Source organism: Cyanistes caeruleus, chromosome 2, assembly GCF_971803275.1.
Source record: "Cyanistes caeruleus chromosome 2, bCyaCae1.hap1.1, whole genome shotgun sequence".
NCBI lineage: Eukaryota > Metazoa > Chordata > Aves > Passeriformes > Paridae > Cyanistes > Cyanistes caeruleus.
The window spans coordinates 121,074,458-121,089,389 of record NC_141702.1 but is presented as its reverse complement, the minus strand read 5'-3'; the positions used below and the strand labels follow the sequence as shown (position 1 = coordinate 121,089,389).

General features: G+C 46.6%; 2 protein-coding genes across 5 annotated transcripts; both read right to left on the bottom strand.

Annotated features, from left to right (window-relative positions):
• On the bottom strand, window positions 1-14,932 carry LOC147655196 (extracellular matrix organizing protein FRAS1-like). 4 transcript variants are annotated; one of them, XM_086879432.1, is made up of 8 exons: window positions 14,765-14,932; window positions 5,781-5,907; window positions 4,173-4,387; window positions 3,044-3,194; window positions 2,636-2,743; window positions 2,310-2,469; window positions 1,859-1,980; window positions 1-1,771 (listed from the first exon to the last, which is right to left on the bottom strand). In XM_086879432.1, exons 1-8 carry the CDS (start codon window positions 14,858-14,860, stop codon window positions 1,758-1,760), a joined length of 993 nt encoding a protein of 330 aa, XP_086735558.1. In that variant the 5' UTR covers window positions 14,861-14,932; the 3' UTR covers window positions 1-1,757. The 4 variants fall into 4 exon arrangements, 3 of the variants coding, with proteins under 3 accessions (XP_086735558.1, XP_086735557.1, XP_086735556.1); XM_086879431.1 differs by having other exon boundaries at window positions 4,173-4,636; window positions 4,753-5,907; window positions 14,715-14,927; XM_086879430.1 differs by having other exon boundaries at window positions 5,781-5,889; window positions 14,765-14,922.
• Window positions 448-1,626, bottom strand: LOC147655197 (extracellular matrix organizing protein FRAS1-like). The gene is made up of 3 exons (XM_086875221.1): window positions 1,510-1,626; window positions 1,102-1,302; window positions 448-715 (listed from the first exon to the last, which is right to left on the bottom strand). Exons 1-3 carry the CDS (start codon window positions 1,624-1,626, stop codon window positions 614-616), a joined length of 420 nt encoding a protein of 139 aa, XP_086731347.1. The 3' UTR covers window positions 448-613.

The following is a 14,932-nucleotide window of genomic DNA, read 5'->3' as shown; positions in this document are numbered from 1 at the left end:
TTTTGTATTTTAGCTTTACTCTCTTCCGGAGGCCAAAGAGGAACCCGGCTGCTCCTCGGCTGGCTCACGGGGGTGGCAGATGCCTTCGCCACCCTGCCCAGTTAAGCCCGGGAGAGCTGGAGCAGCACGGAGGAAGGGCGGCGGTGCAGTCGCTAAGACGGGAGCAGGGGGAATTGACAGCTGCCCCTCCTCACCAGACTAAAAAAATACCCGTATGACTTGCAAGTGCACCTGCTTCACTTCCCTGCCCTGGCCCTTGCAGAGGCCGCCGCTGTCCCTCGGTGGATGAAGGTTCCTGACGGTGCAGCAGCGGCCGCCCGCCGCCTTCGGGGCGCCCCGGGGCAGCTCCACCTCGCTGTTCAAGGGGAGCTCCTCGGGAGCACGCACCACCCAGCGAGGTGTCCTGCCTTTGCAATGGCATTAATTCCTTCAGGAACACGAATAAAGTGTTTTTAAAGAGCTTTCTCATGAGTGCCTCAGGGGAAAAAAAAAATGAAATTACGGGACTAACATCCTCATCTTCATTTCTTGTATCAGAGGTGAAGTGTGAAGGCCCAGAGTCTACAATTCACCAAGTGTTCAGGAGGTCCTGGACAGAGAAGTCCATTTTGGGCTACCAAAAGCACTGGGTACTCCATACCTGGTAGAGAGCATCCACCTTGAGAGTAAATCCATCAACTCCGGGCATGCTGCTCACCGAGTGGAACTCGGACAGCTGGGAAGCAAAGTGGGCAGAGTCAAAAGGCACAGCGTGGAAATACTTACCCGTCACTTCTGTCTGGTTTCGGTGCTGGAAAGTCAGAGAAGTGTGGTGAGGGATGCTGTCTGCTTTCCCAAGGGAGGCTGGAAGCCAGAGCCCCACCAAACACCTGTGTCAGGGATCTAGTCCGAATGCCCCATCTCCACACGTACACGTGGGCACAGATTGAGGAACACACTCAAAGGGTGGGGGAAAACTGATCTGGTGTTCACAGCTGGCAGCAGCAGCAGCAGCAGCACAAAACATCCCCCACGGGCTCCCTTCCTCATCCCTTTGCAGCCACCGCCTGCCGGTTGCCAGAGCAAATCCCAAACGGGAAGAAGCAGGAGCAGAGCACTCACCAGGAGGAGGAATCGGTGCTTCAGGTACTTGTGGGGCTGGATGCAGCCGTACTGGGGCCCCTGGTTGTAGACGGTGCCCGTGGGGTCGAAGAGGGGCACGTGGCCAGCCCTGCCTGTGCACAGGTAGACCTTCTCCAGCTGCAGCTTGTAAGCGGCGTTGAGGTTTTGTTCGGGGTGCCAGAGCACGCGCCCGTACAGGATCTGCCCGGGGGAGGTCGGGACAAAGAGGGGCAGGTGAAATTTCCCAAGCAGGAAAACGCTGCCAGAGCCAAGTGTCCGTGTTCAGAACGGTTGGGGTTGTTTGGGAAGGGCTCGGTGTGTGGGAGTGACAAAACGCGGTGCCAGAGCACGCTGTTCTTTCACAGGGCTGTAAGATGTCAATTACTGCTGTAGAAGAGGCAAAGCTACACGTGGGTTCTGCCCTTTCCTCTCCAGGGAATGGAAGCTGTGAAAGCAGAAATGCTGGGCACAGGCAGAAGAGGAGAGGTAAATCCTACCCTTGGATAAAGCCCCCTTGTAATCCATTTCTGCCAGAGACCTTTCCGATTTGGTGGGGTCCATTAGAAAAACCTTCTCGTTGTTACAGAGCTGAAACTCTGTGTTCAGGGAGTAAACAACTGGAAGTGGGCGGTTTGTCTGCCGGAAGGCGATCGGAATCAAAAACCTGCAACTGGGACAAGGAAGGAAACAAAGGGGAGATGAGGTTTGGACGGGTGTGCACCCCAAAGGGGCCGAGCCTGCCCTCCTGCCCTCTTACCGCTCGGGAGCGTGAGCCGTGCAGGGCAGGGCAGGGGCTTGGCTCCAGGCTCTGCCCACGGCGGCGTGGGCTGCACCGTGCAGGGCATCAGGAAGATGGTGTATCCTCCAGAGTAATCCTTCCTGGGAACAGACAGAAGACCCTGCAGCCACCAAGCACAGCTCAAAGCTCTTCACCCAGGGCAGCACCTCTCCCTTGCCCCAGCAATGTCATCCAGCAGTCCCCGAGGGACAAGTGTGACTCTGGGATCAGTCTATCCACAGGCTGCACTGCTGGAAACATTCCTTTCCAAGAGGCTGAGCTGATTTTTCTCGCAGTACAACGGTGCTCCAGCTCTGACCAAGCTCCTGAGCATTCCGTGCTATTGCTGGCGTGGCTGCTGGAGGGGTGCCAGGGAGAACGTGGTGCTGTGGGGGAAGCTGCTGGAGGGGACTGCACCCCCAGCCCTCACCTGTTGTAGGAGCTGGTTGCTCTCCAGAGCTGGTAGGGAGAATCAAAAGTCTGAGCGCTCCACAGCAGCTGCAGGGCAAATTCGATGCCTCCCAGGTGCTCTGCAGTTACCAAAGAGGACCTGACACCTGGCAGGCTGTGGTGCTCCATGACAAACAGCCCTGGGGGAGGACAAGGAGGTGACGGGAGGCAGAGCGCGGAGAGGCCCCACCTCGCAGGGGCAGAGGGGCTCCCGGCGGGGACGGGGACTCGTTCCGCTGCCTGTGCCGTCAGAGCAGAGCTCTGTGTGACCCTGCTCTGTGTCCCTGCCAGGATCGCTGCCCTCACCTCTGAACTTGGCCTGCGTCTTGAACTCGATGACCGGCCGGCCGTCCTCGCGGATGTAGATGGGGATTATCTGCAGGCAGGCCGAGAGCGCGCTGTCCGTCTGGATCCCTGCAAGGACAGCGCCGCTGGGAGCCCACACAGCACCCTCGCTCTCCTCTGCTGGGCTCTGCCAGCCCCAGAAGCGCTTGGGACACCTCCACAAGGCAGGGTTCAGCTGGGATCAGCCTCCAGTGAGCCAGCTGCACGCTCCCTCCGTCAGCCACCGGCTGCCTAAGCCCCCCGCAAGCACAGAGGAAGGCAATATTCCGAGTTCCCCGCTCCCTCAGGACTCTGGGGGCAGTGCAGGAGCTAAGGGGAAAACATGAAGGAACCACTTCTTCCATAGCCCTTGGAGCGCCTCAGGCTCACCTGTCCTCCAGAGAACGGTGTCGTAGAAGAAGGAGAACTCCATCTCGCTGCAGTGCTCCGGGGAAGCCCAGCCCCTCGGTGCCGTCACACAGATGTAGGACACGTAGAGAGGGACGTGGACTGTCAGGAAGGACTGAGCAGAGTCCCTTACCTGGCAATAAAACCCCAGAAAGGGGGTTATGCGCCTTGCAGTGAAGTCAGAGGTGACTCTGGACGTTCTTTACGTGCAGGTACCTCAGACAAACCGGCGTTGTAATCCGGGGGCAGTGCTAAGGCTCCCTGGGACCATGGGACAAAGGAACTCTGGGCACAATTTCACCTCAAAACCCCCCTGATTTCCAAGGCTGTGAATTAAAAATGAGCAATTCTGCTTGTTCAGGCCCCCCAGAGCTCTCCATTTATTATCTGCAGAGTGCAGCTGTACTTTGCAGGCCCTGGAGAATTCGGGGAGATGTTCCAGCCTGGCTGGGGCCAGGCTCCACATGCTCCACTGGGCAGTTTCTCCGGCCAGGCGGCTCCTCTGGGTTTGTGCAAACAATTGGAGCTATAAAAGGAAACTTCATGAACTAGTTCCAGGCTGGCAGGAATTAAGAGAGATGATGCTGGTCCAAGCAATTTAATGGGAGAGCCTGGGGGAGATGGAGTGGGCTGCACGTGGATAACGCAGCCAGGAGAGGACAGTGAGACACCCCAAACAGGGAAAGCCACTCGTTTCTAGAGGAACATTTTTGGCTTCTGGTCTCTTAATTAGGGAATGAGCCAAAATATCCCATGTTGTGGAGCATGGCCTGAGCCGCCTCTGCTCATTTCTATTGGCCGAGAACACAGTCAAACTTATAAAAGAGAGCCCAGCTGAGAACGTTTTGTATTTCCAGTACGGCCCTACATTAAAAGAAACCAGTATTTTCCTGGCACTCTGAAGATTTAGAGAATAAAATAAATGGAAAATGAATGAAATGGAAAATAAATGAAATAAATGCACACAGCACTGTTTTCTTCCAGGTGAGGGTGGGGGGAAAGCCACGCTCCACCTGTGCAGGGCAGAGCAGCAGCTCCACACACGGCAGAGCTGTGCCTGAGAACTGAGAGAGATCTGGGATACCTGGAGAGCTCTGGATGGGCATCTCACCTGGAAGTCAGCGGTGACAGAGCCCCCACAGACATCAGTTAACTCCGTCATGTCGTAATAAGCGTCGAAGGTCCAGATGCAGCTCTTGAGGTTGAGGTGCTGGTACAGCTGGATGCTCTTGGGCTCCCTCACCGCGGGCTCCAGCTGGTAGGGGCGGTCGTAGCCCGGGCCCAGCACGAAGCTGTCCTGGGTCACCTCGTCCAGGAACCCTGCCTCTGAGGGAGAGAAGTCAGGACACTGATCCCTCCCCATTTGAAACAGCCCGAGACCAAGAATGGAGGCCTTGTTTCCTAATTATCACCACCTTTATAACCAGCGCTCGCCTGCCCCTGCAATACACAGGCACAGGGAGGGAGCTGCAGTTATTTACACAACAGAACAAGTAACATACCAAATTAAACACCCAGCACTATACCTCACTTTTGGAAACAAAACCTGGGCAGACACTTTAGTGTGCAAAACCCCTGTAAGAATAAAACCTGCTTTAAATATCTTAGGCATCAAGCCACAGACACGCCTATGAAATTCAGTGCAGCAGTGACAAAAAAAGGAATTATTTCCTTAACCTGTGAATAATCACCTCTAAGATTCTGTGATGCAGTTGCCACTGCACACAGCCACAAGCGGCCTTTTTATTAACAGGCAAAAGAACAAAGGCAATCCCAGTTTCTCCCTTCTTGTCTGCAAAGAAACAGAGACGGGAGAGATGCTTCTCAGAGGAGCATGGTAAAAAGACACATGGTGTAGAATATGGAACAGCTGGTGGTTCAGCATCTCTTCCACTGCAAGATCCAGGGGATATCTGATGATACCTTGGAGGCAGGAGTCACAAAAGCTGCCGGAGAGGGAAGACAAAGGAGCTCAACCCTATCTGCTCTTAGGTTTTAGCACTGTGACCTTTACCTTAACTTACAGTTAAGTGTTTCTGACAGTGTAAATCCCTTTTGTTTTGATTTTAACAGAGTGCAAGAATTCAGTGATGAAGTAACAGTGGCATACAGCCTTTCATTTCCCCTGGTCCTCTCACCCAGCAATGAGGTCTCACAACAACAATACAACAATAAATAGTTATAGAAGGTAACTCACTTGTGCTGAAGAGTCCTTCAGAAGGATGGGAGCCACAACTGAGGCAGATCCTTGGACAGATAAGCCAGAGGTATTTAGGCCTCGTGTTTCCTCCTTACCCCAGAACCAGCCCCAAAAGGGGAACACAAAGTTCACAGGCTTCTCTTTGAAATTAACGCCATATAAAGAACAAAACATCCTAAAAAAGCTACATGTCATACAAATAAACCAGCTACCTTCTCTATGCCTTGAATCTATTTTTTTTCCCCCCTGTGTTCCTCCTTTCCATCCTTCTGCGTAGCCTTGTAGCAGATAAATCTGTTCAATAAAGGGCCCAGCTGACTGTGAGCAGAAGGCAAAGCAGAGGATTTGTCAGCATGAAAACCCACACTGCAAAGATGAACGAGCATCAGGGGCAGTTAAAAATCTGCTAGAAATTAGTGCTAATGTCACACTACCCTCTCTTCCCTGTTTTCCATATCCAAAAGGAAAGGAAGTTGTGCGTGAGCCAGAAAAGCTAAAAGGGTCGGGCAATGTGCTCACCTGCCATCCCACACAGCTCAGTGTGACTTAATGCACCAAACACAAGGGAATCGTTTCCAGCTGGGCAATAGACACCACGAAGCACACAGGTTTTCAGTGCTGTCAGCAGCTGCAAGGGGAGGATTGCCTCCGAGAAACATACCAAAACAATGAAAATAAAAAAAAAATACAAATTAACATCTATTTCCACCACACATGTTTAAATTTATATACTATATTCATTTATATATGACAAGCAATATATAAAGTATCAAAATATAGTATTTTAACATGTATACGTATGTTATTATATATTAAATATATTACATACATTTTAATGATATATATTCATTATGTATATAATACATATATAAAATCAATATATATAACATATATATTAAATATAAATCTGTTTGTATATATTGGCATTACTTCTATTTCTTTACTTTTCTGGTTGAACATACGTCTATATCTTTATATACTTAATATACATTTCTATGTTTTTATTTTTGTAGTATTTATTTAAAAGCCGCGAAGCTAACCTAATAAAAACCAAACAGTCCCTTTATCTTAAACGGTATTTAAAAATATTTTAATATATATTTTTTATCATATTTATATACCTTCTTGATATACAAAACACATAACATGTCCTAAAATATCATATTACCATCTATACGTACAGAAATCATATTATAGATTATAAATCAACATATATGTATATATTTCTATTACTTATTTTTACGCCTACATATATATATATGTAATAAAGAATTAGATGAATAAAAATTCGAAAAAAAAGGTTTAAATAAAGTATATGTAATTGTAAATGATGAAAATATGGAATGAGAAATCCTCCTCCAAGTCGAGGCAGGATTTCTCTTCCAAAGCAACAGATTGCAGCCAAGCACCCAGATAACAATCGCAAGCAGGCACATCAGCCCCGAAAGAATGGGCAGGACACGGGCCATCAAACGAACAAAAGAACGGGCCCGGACGAGATATCGCCGAGCCCGAGCATCTCCGCCCTGACCACCTGTGCTGGAGAAATAGAGAAACTAGACAAAGGAAGAGGAGCCAGCCGAGATAGCCATCGGCTCCAGGATGGGTGCCACCACTCCACCCTAATGGCCCGGACCAAAATGATATCAAAAAGACATCCTGGACCTCTTTACATATGAGGAGCCTCTGCCCAACGTCTATTGACTCTATTCTCCGGTGCCAAGAAATCTATTCTTCGAACAATTAAGAACCTCTTAGCAAAGGGTGCCTGCTTAGAATTTGGCCTCGGGACACAAACTGCCTATAAAAACCCAGGCCAAAAGACTCTCAGGTGTGGATTTGGGAGCATCTATACCTTGCGTATAGACCCTGTCCACCCAGCGCTGCGCTGCTTATTTTATTGTGGTTTTTTCTCTTTGTTCGAATTTATTATTGTTTGATAATAAATTTTCTCTTTTATATAACCCGAAATTGCCTTTGCATTTATAACAGATTGGTGCCGTGACTCGGATAGGAGAAATTGCAGGAGAATCTCGCTACCCAGGACGGGTACCCCCGCTGATTTTAGCGGCCTGGTGAGCCGAGAACCTCCGCAGCACATTCCTATATCCGAACCAAATTTAGGCTAAGGAAAAACCACAATAAAAAGGGAGAAAGGATCCAGAGAGCTCGGGAAGGCGAGGAGCCTTCGAGAAAGCCGCGGCTTGGTAGCTCGTAAAAAGTCATCTGTGCACGAAGACACCCTCGCAGGAAAATAGCTGTAAGTACTGTGAGGTTGAGCTGGTGATTGGGCGATTGTGTGAGACGTGATCTGATCACGAAGCGAGTGCGGACTTCAAGGTCGCGGTTCCATCCTCCCGCGAGGGAATTGGCCGGCCAAGAAGGAAGCGATTCGGTGTGAGAAAGGTCTCTCTTTACACGATTGTAAAAACCTGGGACGAAGGAGGTCCTGGGGGACCGATCACAGGAGGCTGAAAGGGGAAGAGGACGTCCTGTCGAGCTCGGGAATTAGTAAACCCTTTCAGTCAACGGGCCTAGGCAAAGGTCCAAGAGAGAATCGAAGTGCTGAATACAAGAGACTCCAGTACAGCTAACTGCGAGGTGAGTATTAGCAAAGACTTTGATTCATCTGGTAAAGGTGGAACGAACACAACGCAAGAAAGGTAAGATATTTTTCAATATGGGACAAAGAAAAAGTAAGATGCAGAAAAAGGGTAATGAAAAGGGTCCCTCTGAGAGAGAGAAGGGATCACTAGACATCCCACCGGAAAGTCCCTTGGGATGGATGTTAAAATATTGGGAAAATTGCCCTGAGAGAAAAAAAGAAATCTAAGGCAAAAATAATCTGGTATTGTGCCGAGGTCTGGGGAGGGCAAGAACTGAGAAACCACCTCACTTAGCCTGTGGTGGGCACATTTGAAAGGTGGACGTGTAACGAGTATATTTGCAAAGTATAGAGCAGAGAAAAAGTAAGCTACAAAGGAAGAGCACAGGGAAAAATCCCTCCAATCCGGAGGAGAGATCACCAGACATCCCGCTGGAAAGTCCCTTGAAGTAAATGTTAAAACACTGGGAAGATTGTCCCCTGAGGAAAGGGAAATCGAAAGAAAAATTAATACATTATTGTATAGAAGTTTGGGGAAGACAGGAGTTGAGAAGTCACCTTACTTAGCCAGTGTTAGGCACATCTGAAAAAATAGACCTGTAATAAGTTGTTCTCCTATGTGGAGAACAAGGACCCCTCGGACCCCGAGGAGAGAGAATATGCTAAGCTCTGGTTAAACGCCAGAGTAGAGCTGTTCCCAATGAAACAAAAAGAAAAACGTGAGTCAAAAACTGAATCTTGGGAACCCCTTGACCACTTACCTCCCCCGTACCATGGACTGGCTGGGCCGTCGTCCCCAGATCAAGTGGTGCCTTCAGCACCTTCGGGCCCCCGAGACCAACCCACTGAGATGCATGTGTCTCAAGCGGGAGACTCGGTGCTGGCAGCGATGCCGGCAGCCCTTCCCCTTTCCCCGCCTGCAAACACCGTAACCACAGGAGTCTCTTCAGAGGTTTCTCCGGCACAAGGCTGGGGACAGCTCTATCCGTCCTTGCCGGTCCGGCCGCCACAGCCGGGACCCTCACACTTAACTGAAGAGGTCCCTACCGGTAACCGGGTGGCAGGGGAGTTCCCACAATCAACAAAAGGGAAAACCCCCACAAACCTCAGTTCCCCTCCTGCAAGTAGAACTCGTTTGAAAGCAAAAATGATAGGCAAGGAGGGGGGAGAGAATAGTGAGAATGAGCACCGGTTGTTCCCTCTCAGGGAAGTACCGACAGCCCCGGGAGTGATTAGATTTGTGAATGTTCCCCTTAACCCCGGGGATGTGCGAGCCTTTAAAAAGGAGATGGGGCGATTGTTAAACGATCCTTTAGTGTGGCTGAAAAGCTGGATAACTTTTTAGGAAGTAGTATTTACACATACGATGATCTTATGGCCATCCTGAGATCGCCTGTTTAATCAAGAGGAAAGAGAAATGATTAAACAAGCCGGTATCAGAGACTGGGACCGACGCAGTCCACAGGGGACACCAGGTGACCAGAAATGGCCTAGCGTGAGCCCGAGCTGGAATGCCCAGGGAGGAGGGCAGGCAGAGCATGGTAGATTTAAGAAACATGATTGTTCAGGGAATAAGAGAGGCAGTTCCCCGAGGTCAAAACATTAGTAAAGTGTTCGGGGAATGCCAAGGGAGAGAGAAATCGCCCACGGAATGAGTAGAGAGGTTACGGCGAAGTTTTCAGATCTACTCTGGAACTGACCCGAACTCTCCCGTGGGGGAGGTCTTACTAAAAACACAATTTGTTGCCAAATCCTGAGAAGACATTAAGAGGAAATTAGAAAATATTGACAGGTAACAAGATAAAAGCCTCCAAGAGCTTCTGAGGGAAGCTCAAGAAGTATATATGAGAAGGGAGGATGAAAAACAGAGATTGTAAGCTAAGGTTTTAGTAGCTGCGGTCAAAGAAGTCCAAAAGCAAGAACAAACACAAGGTAAGTTTAAAACACTACCTAGAAAACAGAAAAGCACTCACAAGGCAGCCCCTACCCCACAGAAAGAGCTCCCCGAATGTTACTACTGTAAGAAAGTAAGACACATTTAGCAAGATTGCAGGCAAAGAAAAAAAAAAAAAAAAAATGAAAAGATTTTTCAAGAAGATTGGGGCTGTCAGAGGCTCTTTAATTTGGGGACAAGAACATCCAAGGAGCCCTTGATAAAATTAAAAGTGAGTCCCCAATGGCAAGAAGTAAGCTTTTTAGTGGACACTGGAACAGAGAGAGGTACTCTGCAGAAATTGCCAGAGGGGTGTGTGACAAGCAAAGAAAAAGTTTTTGTAATTAGAATCAAGGGGGATCCTTTCAAAGTATCTGTAATAGAGATGTAAGAATAGAATCGAAAAATAAAATTTGTTTAAGAAATTTATTGCTTGTAGAAAAAGCAGATTATAATTTATTAAGAAGAGACATGATTTTGCATTAAGAATTAATATCGTTGTTAAAAACTCTGAATTAGTAGTAAAAATATTCAAACTGACTCCCAAAGACGAAGAAGAAATTAACCCTAGAGTGTGGCACTCAAAAGGAGAAATAGGGAAATTAGATATCAAGCCTATTAAAATAGAAAACGAGGACCCTAAAGACCCTATAAGGATCAAACAATATCGCATCCCGATGAGAGGGAGAAGGGGATTAAAACAAGTAATTGACGACCTCCTTAAAGAGGGTACCCTGAAACCCTGTATGTCTCAGCATAACACCCCCATCCTGGCTGTAAGAAAAACAGATAGCAGTTTACGATTGGTTCAGGACCTCAGAGCTGTAAATGTTAGAACCCGAACCAGATTCCTGGTGGTGGCCAGTCCTTACACTTTACTGAACAGGCTCTCACCTAAAGATGTATGGTATAGTGTAATCGATTTAAAAGATGCTTTTAGACTTGCCCTCTAGATGAAAGGAGTAGAAATTTCTTCGCCTTTCAGTGAGAGGACCCAGACACAAACCGAAAGCAACAGCTGAGATGGACCGTCCTCCCACAGGGGTTTGTAGAATCCCCAAATCTGTTCGGACAGGCTCTGGAACAACTACTCACCCAATTCATTCCAGAAGAGGGGACAAAATTGTTACAATATGTAGATGACTTGTTAATTGCCGGAACGACAGAAGAAAAGGTGAAGAAAAGCACGATTTCTTTACTGAATTTCTTGAGACAGAAGGGGTTAAAAGTATCTAAATCCAAATTGCAATTCACAGAGCCCGAAGTAAAATACCTTGGTCATTAGATATCTCAAGAGAAAAAGAAATTAGACCCTGAGAGAGTAGCAGGGATTCTTGCACTCCCTGCCCCAAAAACAAAAAAGACAGATAAGACAATTTTTGGGGCTCCTGAGATATTACAGACAATGAATTGAAAGATTTAGTAAAAAAAGTAAAATTTCTGTATGAAAGGTTAAACACTGATAAGTTGAAATAGACTGAGCAAAATGAATTTAATTTTCAGAAATTAAAAGATGCACTCATAACTGCCCCCGTACTAACTTTACCGGATACCAATAAGAATTTCAATTATTCGTAGATGTGAATAGACAAGCAGCACAAGGAGTTCTGACCCAAGAGTGGGCAGAAAAAAGAAGCCCATAAGGTTTCTCTCAAAATTTTTAGACCCGGTTAGTTGGGGTTGGCCTACTTGTTTGCAAGCAATTGTGACAGTAGCTTTATTAGTAAGAGAAGAAAAAAAAAAAAAAAAAAAAAAAAAAGAAAAAAAAAAAAAGGGTAACTTTTGGAGCTCCCTTGATAGTCTACATGATGTAAGAAATATCTTACAACAAAAAGCGGAAAAGTGGTTGACTGATTTGAGGCTTCTGAAATATGAAGCCATCTTAATCAGCTCGCCTAGTTTAGAATTAAGAACCACTACTAAGCAGAATCCTGCGCAGTTCCTGTTTAAGGAACCAACAGAGAAACTATTACACAATTGCATTGGAACTGTAGAATTGCAAACTAAAGTTAGACCAGATTTAGAAAATCAAGAGTTAGAAAAAAGAGAAAAGTAGTTTATAGATGGATCCTCGAAAGTTGTTGAGAGAAAAAGAAAGTCAGGATATGCTAGAGTGAATGGCATATCAGGAAGCATTGTGAAATCAGGCCCCCTGAAAGCAAGCTGGTCTGCACAAGCTTGCGAGCTTTATGCTCTCCTGAGAGCCCTCCAGGGGTTGAAAGGAAAGAGGGGGATCATCTATACAAATTCGCGGTATGCTTTTAAGGTAGTACATACTTTTAAAAAAATTTGAGAAAAAGAAGTCTGATAAATACGAAAAGAAAAGAGTTAATCCATAGAGAAATCATTCGACAAATTCTACAGACTGTCAGAGAACCAAAAGAAATATCAGTTGTCCATGTAAAAGGACACCAAACAAGATGGCAGTTCCACACCCGAGGTAACAACCTGGCAGACAAAGAGGCAAAACGAGCGGCTTTGTTAACCAGTCTGCAGAAAAGAGGACTGATTCCCCAAAGCACAACACTGGGATTTGCCATACACCAAATACAGCCTGGAGATAAAGTCCTGATCAAAGCTTAGAAAGAGCTCCCCCTCAACCCTCACTGGGAAGGACCGTTTCTCGTCCTCCTGACCACAGATACAGCTGTCCGGACTGCAGAAAGGAGCTGGACACACTCACCTCGAGTGAAAAAAGTAATGGATTACAACTCCTCCGAGAGGAAAGTCACCACACCTCCGAGAGAACTGAAAATCAAACGCCAGCGTCATCACAAATGACAAGTGACGACCAGATAAGTTGTATTAATCCTGATTGTGATTGTTTTCCATTTATCCACTTCGAGTGTGCTTATTGTAAACAGATTTGGGTAGCCCACTGTTTAAGAGAGTGCAAACCTAAAAGATTGTGCACAAAGTGTCTAGAGAAAGAACAGGAGGAGACTAGCCGTTTCTTAACACTTGCCACCCGGGCGGGGTCCTTGGAACTAAACTCTCCTGAGTAGTTCCTATTGTTCCAAAAGGGGTTAAGAGGCCAGTTAGATTCCAAAGCCAAGGCTTTAGAAATCAAGTGCCGAAAAACAATTAAAGTTTAAAGTACTGTGTAGGACAGACCCAACTAAATCGTCTCGGTGAGCTACTTTCAAAAGAAGGTACGCCTTAAAGACTACCAGGGCCCCTGAAGACAGTCCCTGCTGCCGAGAAGATGGTAATCCCCGCCGTATGTTCCTATACGGGCGAAAGGCAAGGCAGAGAGATGCAATGGTAGGGAATCCTGATAGTCCTGAACCTAGCCGTGTGCTTGGCCGAGGGAATGAGTCCCGAGGTACCTCCGGGGGAGAGTCCCCTGAGGAAGTGTGAGCAGTGTCAGACTGCCACAGAAACCGGACGAAAGATTGACTGTCCTCCAGAACTGCAAAAGGGGATGTGTTTTTCCAACGGCACTCAGTATAAGATCTGTAAATTAAAGGGGGAGGTCTGATGTTACCGCTCAGAGGCAAGTTTTAAAGACGGGCAGTTTCAAACTCCTGAAAGACAAAAGATCAAAACTACCCACTTCAGGTACAAGAGAGAAGTGGGAGAGATTCCTCCGATTTCAATTTATAGTCAATGTAATAAAACCATCTAGATCAGAAAAAAAAGACAATCCACCTTTGTAGCATATTTCAAAATCAATCCTATGTTACAATAAAGCGAACTTGAAAACGTGTACTATAAGTAGAAAAATGTATTAAGAAGATAGAAATTTGAAACATGAAACAAAAGCTTCCTTCAATAATGAACCAATAATTTTAGAGTTGTTAAAAAGTGAAGTTAACCGGGTATGTTTACAATTTGACCAAGTATTCTGTTTCTCCAGAGATGAAGACGAGTTAAATCCTAAAAGCAAAATATCAGACTGAGAGAAAAGTGAATGTAGTTAATCTCACACTCATCCCTCTGTAAGATTGAATAAAATAATACGAATTTTTAATGTAGTCAAATTATTAGGTGGGAGACTGTAATAAAGAATTAGATGAATAAAAATTCGAAAAAAAAGGTTTAAATAAAGTATATGTAATTGTAAATGATGAAAATATGGAATGAGAAATCCTCCTCCAAGTCGAGGCAGGATTTCTCTTCCAAAGCAACAGATTGCAGCCAAGCACCCAGATAACAATCGCAAGCAGGCACATCAGCCCCGAAAGAATGGGCAGGACACGGGCCATCAAACGAACAAAAGAACGGGCCCGGACGAGATATCGCCGAGCCCGAGCATCTCCGCCCTGACCACCTGTGCTGGAGAAATAGAGAAACTAGACAAAGGAAGAGGAGCCAGCCGAGATAGCCATCGGCTCCAGGATGGGTGCCACCACTCCACCCTAATGGCCCGGACCAAAATGATATCAAAAAGACATCCTGGACCTCTTTACATATGAGGAGCCTCTGCCCAACGTCTATTGACTCTATTCTCCGGTGCCAAGAAATCTATTCTTCGAACAATTAAGAACCTCTTAGCAAAGGGTGCCTGCTTAGAATTTGGCCTCGGGACACAAACTGCCTATAAAAACCCAGGCCAAAAGACTCTCAGGTGTGGATTTGGGAGCATCTATACCTTGCGTATAGACCCTGTCCACCCAGCGCTGCGCTGCTTATTTTATTGTGGTTTTTTCTCTTTGTTCGAATTTATTATTGTTTGATAATAAATTTTCTCTTTTATATAACCCGAAATTGCCTTTGCATTTATAACAATATATATATATATATATTTTTTTTTTTATTTTCTCTATACCTTTATATATTCATTCTTTCAATATTTTATTTATTTTTATTTTTCCTATTTATCTAAAAGCCCTGACTCTAACTAAATAAAAACCAAGCAGCCCCTTTATCTTCAATATTTTTTAATATCTATTTTGTTCATCTTTATACTTACAGGTATATACTCGGTTGATAACCTGCCCCCGCCCCGCCCGCCGCTCTCACCGTTCCGGCACACAGAGCAGCCGCCTCCTCGGGCTGCTTCGGTCCCAGGGCTGGGGAGCGACCATTCGGTCCCGATGCCATTGGGGTTTCCGCCATTTTCCCGGGCCGTGGGGGGAGAGAACGGAGCGAGAGGAGCGGCGGCGAGGTACGGGTCGTCGCGAGTGCCAG

Coding starts and splice junctions, on each gene's coding strand:
- LOC147655197 (XM_086875221.1), bottom strand. CDS start 1,626: ATGGATTACAAGGGGGCTTTATCCAAGGGTAGGATTTACCTCTCCTCT. Junction 1,303..1,509: donor GGAAAGGGCAGAACCCACGT/GTAGCTTTGCCT, acceptor TCCCCCGGGCAG/ATCCTGTACGGGCGCGTGCT. Junction 716..1,101: donor AGCACCGATTCCTCCTCCTG/GTGAGTGCTCTG, acceptor TTTGCTTCCCAG/CTGTCCGAGTTCCACTCGGT.
- LOC147655196 (XM_086879432.1), bottom strand. CDS start 14,860: ATGGCGGAAACCCCAATGGCATCGGGACCGAATGGTCGCTCCCCAGCC. Junction 4,388..5,780: donor TGAGCTGTGTGGGATGGCAG/GTGAGCACATTG, acceptor TCTCTCCCTCAG/AGGCAGGGTTCCTGGACGAG. Junction 2,470..2,635: donor GACGCAGGCCAAGTTCAGAG/GTGAGGGCAGCG, acceptor GTCCTCCCCCAG/GGCTGTTTGTCATGGAGCAC.